The sequence below is a fragment of the Nansenia antarctica genome (genome assembly GCF_963989245.1).
Source record: "Nansenia antarctica genome assembly, chromosome: 12".
Taxonomy (NCBI): domain Eukaryota; kingdom Metazoa; phylum Chordata; class Actinopteri; order Argentiniformes; family Microstomatidae; genus Nansenia; species Nansenia antarctica.
The window spans coordinates 17,574,372-17,591,109 of NC_137682.1; the positions used below are offsets into that span (position 1 = coordinate 17,574,372).

General features: G+C 51.6%; 2 protein-coding genes across 2 annotated transcripts in view; one reads left to right on the forward strand and one right to left on the reverse strand.

Moving 5' to 3' along the window:
• Nucleotides 1-11,206, forward strand: part of cspp1a (centrosome and spindle pole associated protein 1a) — a gene marked incomplete at both ends in the record, with an annotated part of 28,397 nt that extends 17,191 nt beyond the window's left edge. The window contains 10 exon segments of the mRNA XM_080543602.1: nt 3,014-3,147; nt 3,405-3,468; nt 4,553-4,885; nt 5,192-5,274; nt 7,210-7,335; nt 8,065-8,199; nt 8,340-8,814; nt 10,093-10,214; nt 10,676-10,832; nt 10,962-11,206. Coding sequence (XP_080399728.1) covers nt 3,014-3,147; nt 3,405-3,468; nt 4,553-4,885; nt 5,192-5,274; nt 7,210-7,335; nt 8,065-8,199; nt 8,340-8,814; nt 10,093-10,214; nt 10,676-10,832; nt 10,962-11,206 — 1,874 coding nt within the window.
• A 1,340-nt stretch (nt 11,207-12,546) lies between these two features.
• The window catches only part of arfgef1 (ADP-ribosylation factor guanine nucleotide-exchange factor 1 (brefeldin A-inhibited)), a gene marked incomplete at its 3' end in the record, with an annotated part of 63,637 nt that continues 59,445 nt past the window's right edge, over nt 12,547-16,738 (reverse strand). Inside the window, exons 38-40 of the mRNA XM_080543603.1 lie at nt 14,942-15,059; nt 13,407-13,925; nt 12,547-12,558 (exon numbers count right to left, since the gene is read on the reverse strand). Coding sequence (XP_080399729.1) covers nt 12,547-12,558; nt 13,407-13,925; nt 14,942-15,059 — 649 coding nt within the window. The remainder of the gene's footprint in view (nt 12,559-13,406; nt 13,926-14,941; nt 15,060-16,738) is intronic.

Genomic DNA, 16,738 nt, shown 5'->3' on the forward strand with positions numbered 1-16,738 from the left:
GGGAGGTGGGGGAGACAGGGTGAGGGAGGTGGGGGAGACAGGGTGAGGGAGGTGGGGGAGGTGGGGGAGACAGGGTGAGGGAGGTGGGGGAGACAGGGTGAGGGAGGTGGGGGAGACAGGGTGGGGGAGGTGGGGGAGACAGGGTGAGGGAGGTGGGGGAGACAGGGTGAGGGAGGTGGGGGAGACAGGGTGAGGGAGGTGGGGGAGACAGGGTGAGGGAGGTGGGGGAGACAGGGTGGGGGAGGTGGGGGAGACAGGGTGAGGGAGGTGGGGGAGACAGGGTGAGGGAGGTGGGGGAGACAGGGTGGGGGAGGTGGGGGAGACAGGGTGGGGGAGGTGGGGGAGACAGGGTGAGGGAGGTGGGGGAGACAGGGTGGGGGGGAGACAGGGTGAGGGAGGTGGGGGAGACAGGGTGGGGGAGGTGGGGGAGACAGGGTGGGGGAGGTGGGGGAGACAGGGTGAGGGAGGTGGGGGAGACAGGGTGGGGGAGGTGGGGGAGACAAGGTGAGGGAGGTGGGGGAGACAGGGTGGGGGAGGTGGTAGAGACAGGGTGAGGGAGGTGGTAGAGACAGGGTGAGGGAGGTGGGGGAGACAGGGTGAGGGAGGTGGGGGAGACAGGGTGGGGGAGACAGGGTGAGGGAGGTGGTAGAGACAGGGTGAGGGAGGTGGGGGAGACAGGGTGAGGGAGGTGGGGGAGACAGGATGGGGGAGGTGGGGGAGACAGGGTGAGGGAGGTGGGGGAGACAGGGTGAGGGAGGTGGGGGAGACAGGATGGGGGAGGTGGTAGAGACAGGGTGAGGGAGGTGGTAGAGACAGGGTGAGGGAGGTGGTAGAGACAGGGTGAGGGAGGTGGGGGAGACAGGGTGAGGGAGGTGGGGGAGACAGGGTGGGGGAGACAGGGTGAGGGAGGTGGTAGAGACAGGGTGAGGGAGGTGGGGGAGACAGGGTGAGGGAGGTGGGGGAGACAGGATGGGGGAGGTGGGGGAGACAGGGTGAGGGAGGTGGGGGAGACAGGGTGAGGGAGGTGGGGGAGACAGGGTGAGGGAGGTGGGGGAGACAGGGTGGGGGAGGTGGGGGAGACAGGGTGAGGGAGGTGGGGGAGACAGGGTGAGGGAGGTGGGGGAGACAGGGTGGGGGAGGTGGGGGAGACAGGGTGGGGGAGGTGGGGGAGACAGGGTGAGGGAGGTGGGGGAGACAGGGTGGGGGAGGTGGGGGAGACAGGGTGAGGGAGGTGGGGGAGACAGGGTGAGGGAGGTGGGGGAGACAGGGTGGGGGAGGTGGGGGAGACAGGGTGGGGGAGGTGGGGGAGACAGGGTGAGGGAGGTGGGGGAGACAGGGTGGGGGGGAGACAGGGTGAGGGAGGTGGGGGAGACAGGGTGGGGGAGGTGGGGGAGACAGGGTGGGGGAGGTGGGGGAGACAGGGTGGGGGAGGTGGTAGAGACAGGGTGAGGGAGGTGGGGGAGACAGGGTGAGGGAGGTGGGGGAGACAGGATGGGGGAGGTGGGGGAGACAGGGTGAGGGAGGTGGGGGAGACAGGGTGAGGGAGGTGGGGGAGACAGGATGGGGGAGGTGGTAGAGACAGGGTGGGGGAGGTGGGAGAGACAGGGTGGGGGAGGTGAAGGAGACAGGGTGGAGGAGGTGGGGGAGACAGGGTGAGGGAGGTGGGGGAGACAGGGTGGGGGAGACAGGGTGAGGGAGGTGGTAGAGACAGGGTGAGGGAGGTGGGGGAGACAGGGTGAGGGAGGTGGGGGAGACAGGGGAGACAGGGTGAGGGAGGTGGTAGAGACAGGGTGGGGGAGGTGGGGGAGACAGGGTGAGGGAGGTGGGGGAGACAGGGTGAGGGAGGTGGGGGAGACAGGGTGAGGGAGGTGGGGGAGACAGGGTGAGGGAGGTGAGGGAGACAGGGTGGGGGAGGTGGGGGAGACAGGGTGAGGGAGGTGGGGGAGACAGGGTGAGGGAGGTGAGGGAGACAGGGTGGGGGAGGTGGGGGAGACAGGGTGAGGGAGGTGGTAGAGACAGGGTGGGGGAGGTGGTAGAGACAGGGTGGAGGAGGTGGTAGAGACAGGGTGGGGGAGACGTTTTAAGTCTATCAGTTCTGAGACAGAGTGCAAGAGTTGCTTCGTCATCACGTCTCTGCCTCTGTCCGTTCGGTAGTGGAGGGGGAGGAGGGATTACAAATGAGAGTTTTCCACTAGGATTACATGCCCCCCCACCCCCCACCCCCCAGATAAGCTCAATGTTGGCTGTTAGTTTAATCTTGGCCGCAGCTGATCTGAGTGCATCGCCCTCATCCTCTTCTCTCTCTCTCTCTCTCTCTCTCTCTCTCTCTCTCTCTCTCTCTCTCTCTCTCTCTCTCTCACTCTCTCACTCTCTCACTCTCTCACTCTCTCACTCTCTCTCTCTCTCTCTCTCTCTCTCTGTCTCTGAGCCTCCCAGTGTAGCATCCTGCTGGGCAGAGGGACATGAAATCCACTGTGATAGGCTAATCTGTCTGGGACACTAATGCCACCGTTAGAGGTACATTTGTGTCCAGGGCCACCGCTGGCTGACATCTGTAGCATGGCCATGTGATAATCCTCAGAGCAGAGGTGTGTGTGTGTGTGTGTGTGTGTGTGTGACTGAAGACCCATCTCTTCAGGTTACACCTTAACTGCTCCTCCTGAGACATCTTCTGCCCCTCAGCACTGCGTCTCCTATTTTTTTGTAATCAAATATTTATTTCAAAACAACCAAACAAAATAAGTGTCTGTCCTGACTTTTTTTTCTTTATCTTACCCCCCCACTATAAACACACGAGTAACCCCCCCCCCCCCCCCCCCAAAAAAAAAAAGGGTTAGAAGAAGGTTTTTCCTTCTATCAATGGCCCCGGGCCTAAGCTGGATTACTCTTCCTGCTACGACTGGTGGATTGATGATTCACTTGCTTAGTATTCAAATGTATTGATTGTAAGTCGCTTTGGAATAAGGCGTCTGCTAAATTCCAAAAATAAAATAAAAATGTGTGTGTGTGACAGACACTGCATCCCGCGAGGAGGTACGTCACGTGTACCCTGACCCACCCGTCGACGAGCACAGTCTGGACCTCCAGCAGCAGGCTCTGCTCAGAGAGCAGCAGCGCAGGATCAGGAGCATGAGGAGAAGGGGAGAGGCAGGTCAGTGTGTGATGTGCTACACACATACCACACCACACACCACACCACACACTCAACCTCATTCCTCCTCTGCCTTCAGACTACTTTGAACCCTCTGTGGGGCGACAGAACCATCATCATCCTCCTCCTCCTGTGAGTGTTCTGATTACATCTCCACAGTTTCCTTTGGTCTCCCTGCATACATGTGTATCTGGTTGCCTCCCTGCAACCTGAGGTTTTTATTGGTGCGTGTCACGTCTGTTTATTCTCCCAGAGGGAGAAGCCTGCCCGCGACCACCAGAGAGTCTCTTTATTGGAGTCGGACAGTGCCTTTATTGGTAAGCTTGGTGAAACATAAGCCTATGTTTGTAGACAAGCCTGCTGTGTGTTTGTCTTGGACTGGGAATATCTTTACTAGATCACTAAAGACGCATCGGGGCTTTTCCATAACTCTGTCCAGTCCAGTATCTGATCCTCACTGTGGTTTGAAGTGAAGACAGGGTTTTGGCTTCTCATAAGCAGGCAGAGTTGAGCCCACTCTCCTACAGTAGTAGACACACACACACACACACACACACACACACACACACACACACACACACACCAGCAAAATCGCAAATCAGAGCGGGGCCATGGGGCGACCTCTAGAGCTCTGCCTGAGCAAACCTGGCACACACCAAGCCGTCAGGCCCACACAGCTTGTGCCAGTGCTGGGGGGAGAGGAGAGGGCCTGTGCCAGTGCTGGGGGGAGAGGAGAGGGCCTGTGCCAGTGCTGGGGGGGAGAGGAGAGGGCCTGTGCCAGTGCTGGGGGGAGAGGAGAGGGCCTGTGCCAGCTGCTGGGTGGTGATAGCAAGGCCAGACAGTGCTGCAGTTAGAAACTAGACTACTTTATATACAAAACACTTCATCATCACAGTATGACACCAAGTCAATTCAACTTTTGGGATATCGATCTGTCCAGTTAAGAAGCGTAAATGATTGCTAATCAATTTCACCTGCTTTGGTGCTAATGAAAGCAGGTGGACAGGAGAGGCAACAGCAAGACAACCCCAAAAAAGGAAATGGTTTTGCAGGTGTGTCAAAGATGACATTCAAGTACTTTGAGTCAAGGGGCCTCATTTATAAAAAGTACTTGAACGTCATCTTTGACTTTCACGTAAGCACATTTTTCTAAACGGACGTAAGCATTATTTATAAAACGGGCTGCGCTTGTTTTAAATTGCGTACGTGCTTCCTTCTATAAATACTAAATATACTTGGAATTGAACGCAGGTGAATGAGGTTTGTATTAACGCCCTGTGATAGCGGCTCAATTATAGCGGCTCAATTAAGTCAAGTGCTATAAATAGGCTTGATTGAGGTGTTGAGCAGCACCTTTGACGAAAAATTATAGTGAGGAGGAGATTGATTGTCTCTTATCAGAGATCAATGCCCGATCTCAGACGCTGTTCGGCAGCCTCAATAGTGGCATCACTACAAAATCTAAAGCTGTTGCCTGGCAGTGTGTCACTGCCAGTGTGAATGAAGTTGGAGACGGTGGGAGAACGCGGGCGGAGTTGAGGAAGAAGTGGTCTGACCTGAAGCTTCAGGGCAAGAAACGCATCGCGGACCACAAAACCAGCGTGCTGGCAACAGGAGGAGGACCAGGCGCACCGGAGCTGTCACCAAGGGACCAGCTCATCGCCTCCATCCAGAGACCATGTGCTACTGGTGGCATTACATCACACGGCGACACAGAGCTTTTGGTGGATGAAGGTGAGTTTCCTGTGTGCTTATTTAAAGAAGGTCATAAAACTCAAAATGTTGATATGGACCCATATGGTCGTAAATAACCTTATAACAGGGCTTAATACCGAACTTCTTTAATCCAATTAAAATGTATCCAATTAAATAATGACATCTCATGTGGTTGTTTCAACAATGTACATTTTTATTTACAGCACCGCAGGAGACTGATGCGCCTGCATTCAAAGTAGCGCGAGGCCACCGCAGAGCAGAGGGAAAGGCGACCGCCCTTGGCAGCATCCCCCATACCTCCAGAGGAAAGGCCCTCTACCTCAGCTGGCAGTCGTCCCACCCCCAAGGTCTTCAACGACGAGGTCCTGCAAACACAACGAGACCTTTGCAATGCAGCTAATGGGATTGTAGAGGAATTGAGAAAAATCCGAAGAGTTCTCACTCATCTTAATAATTCCATCATTGAAAGCCTGCAAGGGCAGTCCGAATAAAAATGTGATGTGTGCATCAACTACATTGTGTTAATGAGCTGTTATTGACGTGCTACCTTAAATGCGTTGTATTAGCTGGCGCCTTATCCTTATCGCATTGGTCAGGGCTGCTGCTCCATCAGGTGGCGGATTAGGGGGTTCTTGGGGATCCATCCTCATGTCCAGTGGGTTCAGCTCCAGTCCAATGTTGTGGAGCACACCGCACACCAAAATTATGCCCTACACCTTTTAGGGGGAAAATTGGCATTTAAAAGATTCCATATGTGGAAACACATTTTTGTGGAAAAAGGGGGATTCACTCCAACTAGCTTTGCTTTTCTCTTTTGTATTTTCTTTTAGATTCTTGTAATGCTGACTTGTACTACGGTCAACGTTGCAGGAATCTAAGGAAAATAAAGAGAAAAGCGAAGCAAACGTCCTTGGACAGAATCCCCCCTTTTCCACACTTCTATTCTTTCGATTAACGAACACATGCTCATCCACTGACTGTGGCCGTATGGCAACGTGCGTGCAGTCTATTGCGCCAATAACGCCAGGGAACCCAAAGGAGTCGGCAAACCCGTCTTTTACGCGCCTGCTCAAGGGGTGTGAATGGGAACCGGAGGAACCGGAGGTGTCTTGGAGAAATTCTCAGAATTCCCCCGATCACATCAGGCAGGATGCGGCTGAAGGAAGGCTGGGATAGACCCGACCGGTCAGCCAGCTCCCTTTGAAATGCCCCCGTGGCGAGGAACCCCAGGGTGGAGAGCACCTGTACAGGGACAGGTATGGGCCTGTTGCAGCGTGTCCTCCTCTCCAAGCCTGGGGATGGCTGGTGGTACACATCGATGAGAATGCTCGTTAGCCATTCGTCGTCGTGGGCAAAACAGTCCACCCGGTCCCTAAACACTCTCTCCCTACGAAACGCATGGTTTGCAAGCACAGCCATGGTTGAGTGTCAATTGTTTGCTTACTGTAGTAGAGTATAGGCCTATAGAGATAGGAAAGTCTTTAATGTGCAACACCTGAGGAATCACATTGAATTCATCACGCCTTTATCACTTCATCACGCCTCAATTTAGAGTGATTACACCAGGGACGGCTGGTATCAATGGGCTAGCAGGGCTAAGCCCCCCTATCTTTTACAATAAATATGAGAAAGTTATTAAATTAAAGAAATATTAAAATAGAATAATTGTTGAATAATATAATTCATATATAATAATTGTTAAACCTTAGAACTGATTGATTTTGGTGGAACCTAGAGCAGTAACAGCACCGAATAGTCACAAAAAACTCAGGATATAAATGGGCTGATTTTTTACAGCCCAAACTCCTCGTATCATCTTCCAATCATTGTTGTCACATCGTGATTGACAGGTGTGTTGACACTTAAGAGAGAATAAAAGTCAGAAAAAAAAAGTTTCAGAACAAAAGTCCGAAAAAAAAGTTTCAAAATAAAAGTCAGAAAAAATAAATTTCAATTGATTGATTAATCAATATATTGATTGATTAATATGTTACAAGTAAATAAGAACAATATTTGTTCATTTGCTTTAATGAAATGACTGCGAAATGACAATAATTAAACAAGTCCTGAGCAGGGCGAATGCAGGTGTAAACATTAGAACAGTAGTCTATCTAATTCCGTTTCCGGTGCGTGCACCTAAACATATGACCGTAGTGCAATATTCCCTATCTCCCTCCGAGCCTTTAACACGACTACAATAAAGGCTGAAACAACAACAAGCCTATAAGAAGAGAATAACTCAAGTGTCCGTACAAATCACAAATCAACAAGCAAAGTGCACAACACGACACAACGCCCATATAACCTAGTAATGTCAACCCATGGAAAAGTCCCTGTGCCAGGCCGGCACGCAGGTTGCCCTGGCGGACCGGCGTAGGCCTGACGCCGGCGACGGCAGCGACGTGGCCGGGACTGGCGGGGAAGAGACCACTGTGGCCCCAGGGGCCGACGGCGACATCTGGGGGACGGCACACCCTGGCGAGTCATGAGTTGGTGTCACAGGCGAGGCAGAGATGGGGTGTGTCCCACGCCGGGGAGAGCCCGCTGATGGCAGCGCTAGCGGCGGGGCGGACCCAGGCTCCGATATGGGTATTCCAGGGCCGCTTGTGGGGTCAGGCAGCCGCGGCGCAACAATGGGCGCCGGCCTGGCGATGCGGATCGCCAGATCATCATAGATCGACCGGGGCGGAAGCTGGTCATTGCGAACCGGGTAGAACTTGCGCAGGAATCTCCTGTTTCGAAGTGTGATCCTGCCCGAGCCGTCAATCTTGATCACGTATTGATCGTGCTGACGCACCTCCACGACGCAGCCCGTCCTGTCCCATTTGTTGGGGTGGGGTCCTGTCTGGTTCTGTACACGGACCAAATCCCCAACTACGAGCGGCGGAAGGCGTTCAGTGTGCTCCGCCCAGGTGCCCGCTGTGCGGATATGGCGTTTGCGGAGGGCCTCCTCCCTCGCTGTCAGTGTCTCACGCCAAGTTTCATGAGGCCTGTATTTTCCGGGGGCGATCGGGATGAAATCGCGTATCGGGCGGCCGAACACACACATCGCTGGGGAAATCTTGGTGTCCGGGTCAGGCGTGTTGCGGTACTGCAGTATCGCCCTCTGCACGGCATCAGTGTCGAGTTCACCCTTCGGGCCAGTGTTGTCAGTGATCAGCCGTTTCATCGTTTTCACCCCTATCTCTGCACGGCAGTTGCTGTGGGGGAAAGCCACTGATGAGAGGCGATGGTGGACCCCCCATCTGCGCAGGAAAGACCTGGTCTCGGCGGAGGTGAACTCAGGCCCCCCGTCTGATGAGAGCTCCTCAGGTGTCCCGTATGTCGCGAAGGCACGCCGTGGCTTATCAGGTCGAGAGCGCCACCCGATGACCTCGAGACGATCGGCCAGTTCGAGTAACGGTCCACCGTCACGAGGTAGTGTACACCTCTGTGCATGAAAAAGTCTGAGCACACTGCCTGGAAGGGGTAGACGGCCGGGATGGGCGGGGTCGGCGGTGCCCCAGGTTGTGAAGGCGCCATCCGGTGGCAGTGCTCGCAGTTGTTCCGAGCGGCGCTGATGTCGGCTGACATGCCTGGCCAGAACACAGAGGACTCCGCGCGGGCGGTCATCATCAAGACGCCCTGGTGGGCAGCGTGTAGGGCACTCAGTACCTCAACGCGGAGTGAGGGCGGTATGACCACCCTGTCCTTGAACAAGACCACCCCATCAGTGGATGTAATGTGGTCACGGTATTGGTGGAAGCCACGAATTGTCACAGGCATCCCGATCCTTGATTCGGGAAAGCCGTCCACCGCCATCTCCTCCAACGTACGCATATCGCTGTCACTGCTGGTGGCATCCCTGACGCGGTCCCATGTCACTGATCGCAATGACTCCAGCCCCGCGGCGCACCATGCCAGGTCACCATCCTCGATGTCGTCGCTGTCCTCCGGCTCAGTTTGGCGTAGGAGAGACAGGATGTCAGTGTGCGTGCTGGGTGAGAGGTAGGTCACCGCGGCAGCGCTGTCGTCCGGAAGGTTCATGAGCAGTGGTCGAGAGGTGCCGACCGGCCTGCGTGACATGGCATCCGCCGCCTTGTTCTTCATGCCCGGGACATGTACGATGCGGAAGCGATAACGCAGGGTCTTCTCCTTGAGGTTCCTGAGGCGGGGGTTGGGTACGTCGTCGAGTGCTCTGTCTGTAAGGAGTTTCAGCAGCGGCTTGTGGTCAACCGCTATGATCAAGTCCTTGCAGCCCAGCACAAAGTAGCGTGCCTTGTCCAAGGCGTCTGCGACTGCTAGGGCCTCACCCTCTACAGGCGCGTATCTGGATTCCGCTGCATGCGTGAACCTGCTGCCGACCAGGGTTATCTTCCATCCATCAGTGCAGCAGAAGGGCCTGACTGGCGTGCACCGGCAGTGCTTCTGAAACAACCAGAACCCAATGCCCTCCTTCGACCAGTCTGTGGCGAGGCACGTCGGCTTGGCCTTATCAAAGATGCGGACACCACGCTCGATCTCCTGGACGATCGTGTCCTTCGACTCGCAGAATATGTCCTCCAACTCCGGGGACCACTCGAAGCGTGCCCCACTCTGCAGGAGTTTCCGGAACGGCTGCATACGTTCAGCCATACTGAAGGCGTAGGCCACTTGGTTGACCAGTCCAAACCATGACCCGATGTCCGTATACAGATTCCGGGGTGGCGTTATTTGCCGATGTCCGTGTAAGTCGTTCGCGAATACATGCGTCTTCCTCTTTGCTGGATTTGTCTGCTTGACTGCATCACGTTGTTTAATTATAAATAAGAACAATATTCCATTTGTTCATTTGCTTTAATGAAATGACTCTGCGAAATGACAATAATTAAACCTGAGCAGGGCGAATGCAGGTGTAAACATTAGAACAGTAGTCTATCTAATTCCGTTTCCGGTGCGTGCACCTAAACATATGACCGTAGTGCAATATTCCCTAACAAGATTGATTCACAGTTAAAATAGATTGATTAATATGTTACATGATTGATTGACAGAAGTACATTTCTGTTGTATTAGCTAAGAAGAAGAACTTTGAAATGACACGTTGAAATTGTATAAATCACTACGTTGACGTGGTTTTCTACGTACGACGCGGGTAAGATCAAAATTTGATCTAGGTACTTTCTATAAATGAGGCCCCAGGTCTCTTTTATGACATCATCTCTATGCTGTTTTGTGTAAATGTTTAGTAATCTGTCACTCCTCAGATTATGTCAGCGGTAACGCGTCCCCAGGACCGGTCCAGTTTGAGCAGAAATCTCGCCAGTCCTCGGCCCCACAGGAGAGGAGGCGGCAGCCCTCCAGGAGGAGAGACGACGACGATGATGATGTGAGAGGTCTACAAAAGGGGTGTGAGGGGCTTTAGCCTCAGATTAGAGGAGTCTTCACACATTGGCCTAGTGTCTCTTAAGCAGTTTGTCGCTTTTAACGAGTCCTTTTAAATCCCCAATTTGGCCATGGAGAAACGTGTTGAAAGTGACTAATTCAGGAACTGCGGCACCAGCAGTACCCTGTAACCGGGGCGACTGTGGCTCAGGAGCCAGGAGGTAGAGGCGGCATCTAATGATCACGAGGTCGGCAGCTCCCCGGCTCGCCACATGTCGAGGTGTCCTTGTGCAATGCCCTGAACCCCTAATTGCTCCTGGGTCGCCATCTATGGCGGACCCCTTTGCCCAGAGCATAAAATACCAAATTCCAACAATTGACTGACAAGTTGACTGCATGGCAATAAAACGTACATCCCCTTATTACGCTACATTGAGTGACAGTGTGTCTCCGTCTGTCCTGCAGGAGACGGTCACTCCCGGTGGTCAGAGGGAGTATGAGGGTCAGCCGGACACCCAGTCTCTGTTCTCTGTGACCAGCCTGAACATGGAGGGGGTCAGAGACCGCAACCTGCAGCGCATCAGGAGACTGGACCACCTCGACGACCACGACTGGAGAGCAGGTGAGAGACCCTTGTGGCCAAATATGTTTTCGTTATCAGTATTGAGTCTAGAGTGTCTAGTGTGTTTAGTGTGTCTAGTGTCTAGATTGAAGTGTCTGTAGGAATGAACGAATCTCTCTGGTCCCCCAGCAGGGCTGTCTGCTGATGAAGGGGACGACTTCTCCCTGCGCTCCAGCCCGTACATTCCAGACAGACGGGTCTCTGTGGAGACGGTTGCCACAGAGCCCTGGCTGCGGCCCGGTACACCGGACACGCTGAGACAACACGCCATGGTGGGTCAGAGTCGGAGAGAGAGGCAGAGACGTCCGGCAGTGATGTCCAGCAGTGATGTCTTAGATCAAGAGTGGAATAGACCCTCCACCTATCACGACTAACCTCTGGCACTTAGCCCCTTCCCCTAATCGATTCTCTCTTCGTCATCTCCTCCTTCGTCTCTACCGATGTGGAGATTGAAGAGATGCACATTCCCTGCAGACAGCCATCAAAGTTTGTTTATGTTCACATACAGAGGTTTGCTTTTGCCAGAGATTATCCTCTCTGAGGCGAGACTGGTGACGCATGAAAATGCGCTTGATTTCAAGGGGTATATATATATTCATAAACAGTATATCCAGTTTTTCAAATAGCTTCAGATGAATTTATTCTAATTCATTCTCTGGATTAAAAGAAGGATTTAAAAAAGAAAATACATTCCTTAAAAAAAGTTAATCTGTGGTGTGTGTTTCCTGTAGTTTGTGAGAGTGAATTATGCAGGGCCACTGGAGCAGACATCAGATCAGAACGGTAGCAGCCGTAGACAACAGCTCCATTTAGAGCAGAGCAGCATCAGTCAGTGTCTGCTTGGCTCAGACTGCAGGCAGGCAGGAGACAGTGAAGCATTACAGCGCCGGGGAGAAATGGTCTGCCACTCCTGTGTGAAATGGTCACTGTGCCAGGGCCATCGCAGTGGGTGGGGAAGGCTGCTGATGCTAATGAATGTTTGGTTGATTACTGGATGTGCTGTTCGACAGAGTGAATGTACTCTTACAGAGATTTGTGGAATGTTATCCTAATCTTGAGATGTTTGTATATTTAGGAAGTGAACATGTTAAAATAATATGGAGTTGATTTGTTTTTAATAAATGGAAATCATGTTTCATAATTATGTCCAGACTGGTCTTTGGCATCCTAAGAGCTGTAATGTGTGTGTGTATATAGTGTATGTAAATGTACAGCATTTCAAATGACAAACAAACCAAGTTCAAAAACTTTATTGACCTATAACCTGATTAGAATGTCGGATGATGACCAGTATTGTACAGAAAGTTGTACAGGATTTTAATTTATTTTTCAACATAGAAAACTTTACATTGCTGTACCATATACATGTTTATTTCTACATCTGTGAGCGGGAATGCATCAGATCCGTACACCATCCAGAAGTCTTAAAGCTCGGCTAACATAATTCCGGTACTCTATACATCAGACAGCATGTCTCCAAACCAAAGAAAAAGAAATTAAATATATTACTAATTTATTAAATTTTGTACACAGAGCGAAATCTAACTTCAAAACATGGAAACAGACCAGTAACTCCGTCAGAGCAGCTCACGTCAGGATGCCCTCCCACCTTCCAGTTTTCGACTATCTGTTGAAACGCCTCAAAACATATAAAATGGAATAATTTAACCCTTCAGTTTCCGTTGTGTGAACTGGTGTCATTCGATTACAAACCTCATAGGACAATCTGCAGGAGAGAAGGTACAGTCGAATAAATTATCACAAAAGTAAAAATCTCCAGTGCATCCAATAAAGAGATCAAGTGCAGCAAAATCCAGAGAAAAACTAAAATACAGAAATAAAATCTAGTGTTATGAGATTATATTACAAAGCGGCATATCTGTGTACAACTATTTTCATCCGAGGGAGTATTGGTGCTAATGTTAGCCATCAGCGCTGCAGAGAAAGATCATTATTATCATTGAGTAACAAACGTCACGTTTTTATATTACTGAATATTTGTCATTTGCATGATGATGAAACCGTTCATTCTTTTGAATAGCTTGAAAGGATACAATTATGTCAAGACATGGCAAGAAGCACACCCTTTTGAAATATAATCGACCCTTCTGAGCAAATCAGAAATGTGGGTAATTGAACCGTCACCGTCACAGTACAATCCAGTGGAATATTCAGACTTGCCTGTACTAGGCGTAGACAATCTTCTTCCAGTGATATGATGGGGAGAAGGAGGGCAGATCCATAGAGGGGGAACTTCCAGTCACATGATCGGGCAGGTGAACAGCAGAGACCCCTGGGAGCTCCCTGTATCACCAGTGGGGCATTCTGGGGGACAGCCAAATCCAGGGGGAGGGGGGGGGGGTCAAGTCTGGTTGTTGTATCCTGGGGTAGAATCACCGTACTCCTGCACTGTTTGGACAGCAGACAAACAGAGAGGGGGACCTCCAGACTACCCCCCCCCCCCCCCAACAGAGGTCTGTGGGCCAGCCTGCTTTAGTGCACTGTCACTATCACCTCTTTTCCAGCCTCCTCCCCCCTCCCTCTCTCCTTCTCCTCCTCCTCCTCTTCCGCCACCACCACCACCACGTCCACCACCACGTCCACCACCACCTCCTCATCCTCCTCGTGCTGCTCTTGCTCCTGCTCTTGCTCCACCTCTTGCTCCGCCTCCTTCTCCGCCTCCTTCTCCTCCTCCTGCTCCTCCTCCTGCTCCTCCTCCTGCTCCGCCTCCTGATCCGCCTCCTGCTCCTCCTCCAGCTTCTGCTCTTGCTCCACCTCCTGCTCCGCCTCCTCCACCACCTTCATTTCCACCTCCACCTCCTCCACCTTGACCTCAGGCTCTTCTTCTGGCTCTGGTTCTGGGTCTGGTTCTGGGTCTGGTTCTGGATCCGGTTCCCTCCCCAGCGGTGGTTCTACCTGCAGCTCTGGTTCTGCCTCCAGCTGCTGTGGCTCAGGTTCAGGTACCTGGGCGATCCGGAACACGATCCCGATCCGCAGGTAGAACTTCCTCAGCATGGCTCGCAGCTCAGGAATCAGGTCGAACTGCATGATCTCACACAGCAGAGGGTAGTACCTGGACACATGGGCCTTGAACTGGGGAGAGAGGGAGGGAGGGAGGGAGAGGGAGGGAGAGGGGGGAGAGAGGGAGAGAGAGGGGGAGAGAGAGCAACATTGACTGACTATGTTTTGGCCAATCGTAACAATAAGTCAAATATGAAAACGTTGTTAATGTGTTTTAATGCATTGACGGCTCGGGAGGTCACCCATATGACCCATATTCCTTCTCAGGTGTGATTAAGTCTGGTCGGACATCTCCCTAACAATGACTCGGAATGGATCTCCACAGGACATAACAGGCATTATACAACGGATAGATCCGGTCCATCGTCTCTATTGGTCAGTTTGCTTTCCAGCCGTGCTGATATCCATGACATACGCACGGCTAAATGGAATGTTGACGCATCTTTTCATATATCTCCGCTATGTATATACTACCGTTATGGAAGTTACATTATTACCGTTGCTTAGCAACCGATAAATAACTGTTCAGCGGATGAATACACTTACAATAAAACACAGTTCCATTAAAATACATTAATTAAAAGTTTGTCTTGTCTTTCTTCTGTGATATATTGATAGATAAATGTGGTAACCATTGTATAAAAGCCTTATGGAACTCGAAGTGTTAGCTGTGCCAATATCCACGATATACCACGGCTTCTCGTTCCATAACGCGTAAATAGGTTCTGCTTTCATCAAGCCGTTGTGATGCACTCAGAGCTTGATGAGTGGTGACAGCTGGTTCGTTAGGAGGCTGATTTCGTTCCAGTAACCCTTTCACTGCTGGGAGAAACAGCAGCCTGGCGTGAGGCAGGTCGACACATGCCCAAGGCCACTCATCATCCACCTGCTTTAACCCGTTACAAAACGGATTAACCCTTTATCTGTCTGTGCATTCTATCGGATTATTTATGTGCGCGTTGTGTTGAGATCAGTGACATCAGTACACTCATTCAGATCAGTAGTAAGGATGGAAACAATCTGTGTGCGTGCGTGTGTGTGTGCGTGTGTGTGTGTGTGTGTAGAGCTTCAAATGTGTAATCCCTTACCCTCTCATCACTGATCTTCAGCACCTTGGTGAGGAAGAGGAGCAGCAGGTTGGTCCAGGCCTCTCTGTGGCTCTCTGACGTCAGCGTGAGGAAGTAGGCAACAGCATCACTGCACACACTGGAGAGAGAGAGAGAGAGAGAGAGAGAGAGGGGGAGCGTTAGAGGAACAGGGTTCCCACACCTTCTGAAACATCAAATTCAAGCACCTTTCAAGGACTTTCAAGACTCAATTCCCTCAAATTCAAGGACCCAACACGGCATAGTTTGAGACAGATCTAGATGAGAATTTATATAATAGGAACTATCCACTCACAGACAACAATTAAAAAGAGAGGCTTGAATGTGTGAACACTAGATGGTCTCTTGCCTTCTCTACCACAGCACAGCAAAACAATATATTGAAATATGTGTAAAGTTAAGCAATACAGAGACTTACTTTTTTAGAGAGAGAGAGAGAGAGGGGAATTCAAGCACTTTCAATGACATGTCTATTTTCAAAAACATTTAAGAACTTGATTTCTTTCCCCTCAAATTTCAAGGAATTTCAAGGACCTGTGGGAACCCTGGAGGAACCCTGGAGGAAGCTTGTTCTGACTTGGTCAGTGAAACAGAATCAATATGTAACTCAGACAACCACAATCACACTCTCTCTGTGAGGCCCACATGAAGGGCCTTGGTTAGCCCAAACCCCTACCCAGCCAGTGACCTCATCATCGCCCTCTGAACTGGAGCCCTGACCCCAACCACTTCCTCTGACATAACCTCCATCTGCCAGCCCTTCATCCCTCACTTCGCCCCCCTCCTTCTCCTCCTCCTCTCTTCCCCACGACTCTCTTTCACTCTACTCATCTGCTTACCCCTCTTAAGCATATAGCTGCAATCAATCCTGCATGTCTGCTACGCCGTGCTGTGGCAAAGCAGTGTGTGTGTGTGTGTGTGTGTGTGTGTGTGTGTGTGTACGACAGTGTTGTCATAGTATGTGTTTTTCACAACATTGCAAGGGTGTGTGTATTTGAAACAGCACTGCTATTGTGGATATATTTGTATATATTTCTGTGTGTTTAGGCAGCAGTGACTGTAGGAGGGCTGGAGGAGGGCAGAGAGGCTAGGTTGTGTGTGTAAGAACACAGTTACTGCCCCCCCCCCCACCCCCTGTAGTGCCAGAGTGAGTTTGGATCTCTGCAATTTACACTCATCATCCACAGCAGGCACAGTCTAATCACTATTAGACTCCCTCCTCTCTCTGTTTCTCTCTCGTTCCACACATGAATGCTCGTATCAGAGAGACGTCTTATCTTGATCTCATCTGATCTTCAATACAAAAGGGGAGTATGAAGAGAGACAAGAATATGGCGTGAAGCAACCTCTAACAAAGACAGGGCAATGACAACTATGTCGACTCGGTAATAAACAGCAAAACCCTATTTCCGCTTTGGTGGATCTATACACACACCCAGTCTCCGTGTCAGACGTCTCAGATATGTGTCGTGTTTCTAGACAAGCTCTCTGTACGAGGGGAGTAGGAGCAACATCGACTAGAGATAGCAACATCAACTCTCTCTCCCTGGCTCCCTCTCCCTCCCCCATTCCCTCTCCCACTCCCCCCCTCTCCCCCTCTCCCTCTCTCTCTCTCCCTCTCTCCCTCTCTCTCCCTCTCTCTCCCTCTCCCTCCCTCTCCCTCCCTCTCCCTCTCCCTCCCTCTCCCTCCCTCTCCCTCCCTCTCCCTCTCGGCCAATTTCCTTTGATTTCCCATCCAGTGAGACAGATATTGCCAATATTGTAGGCAGATATTGCTCT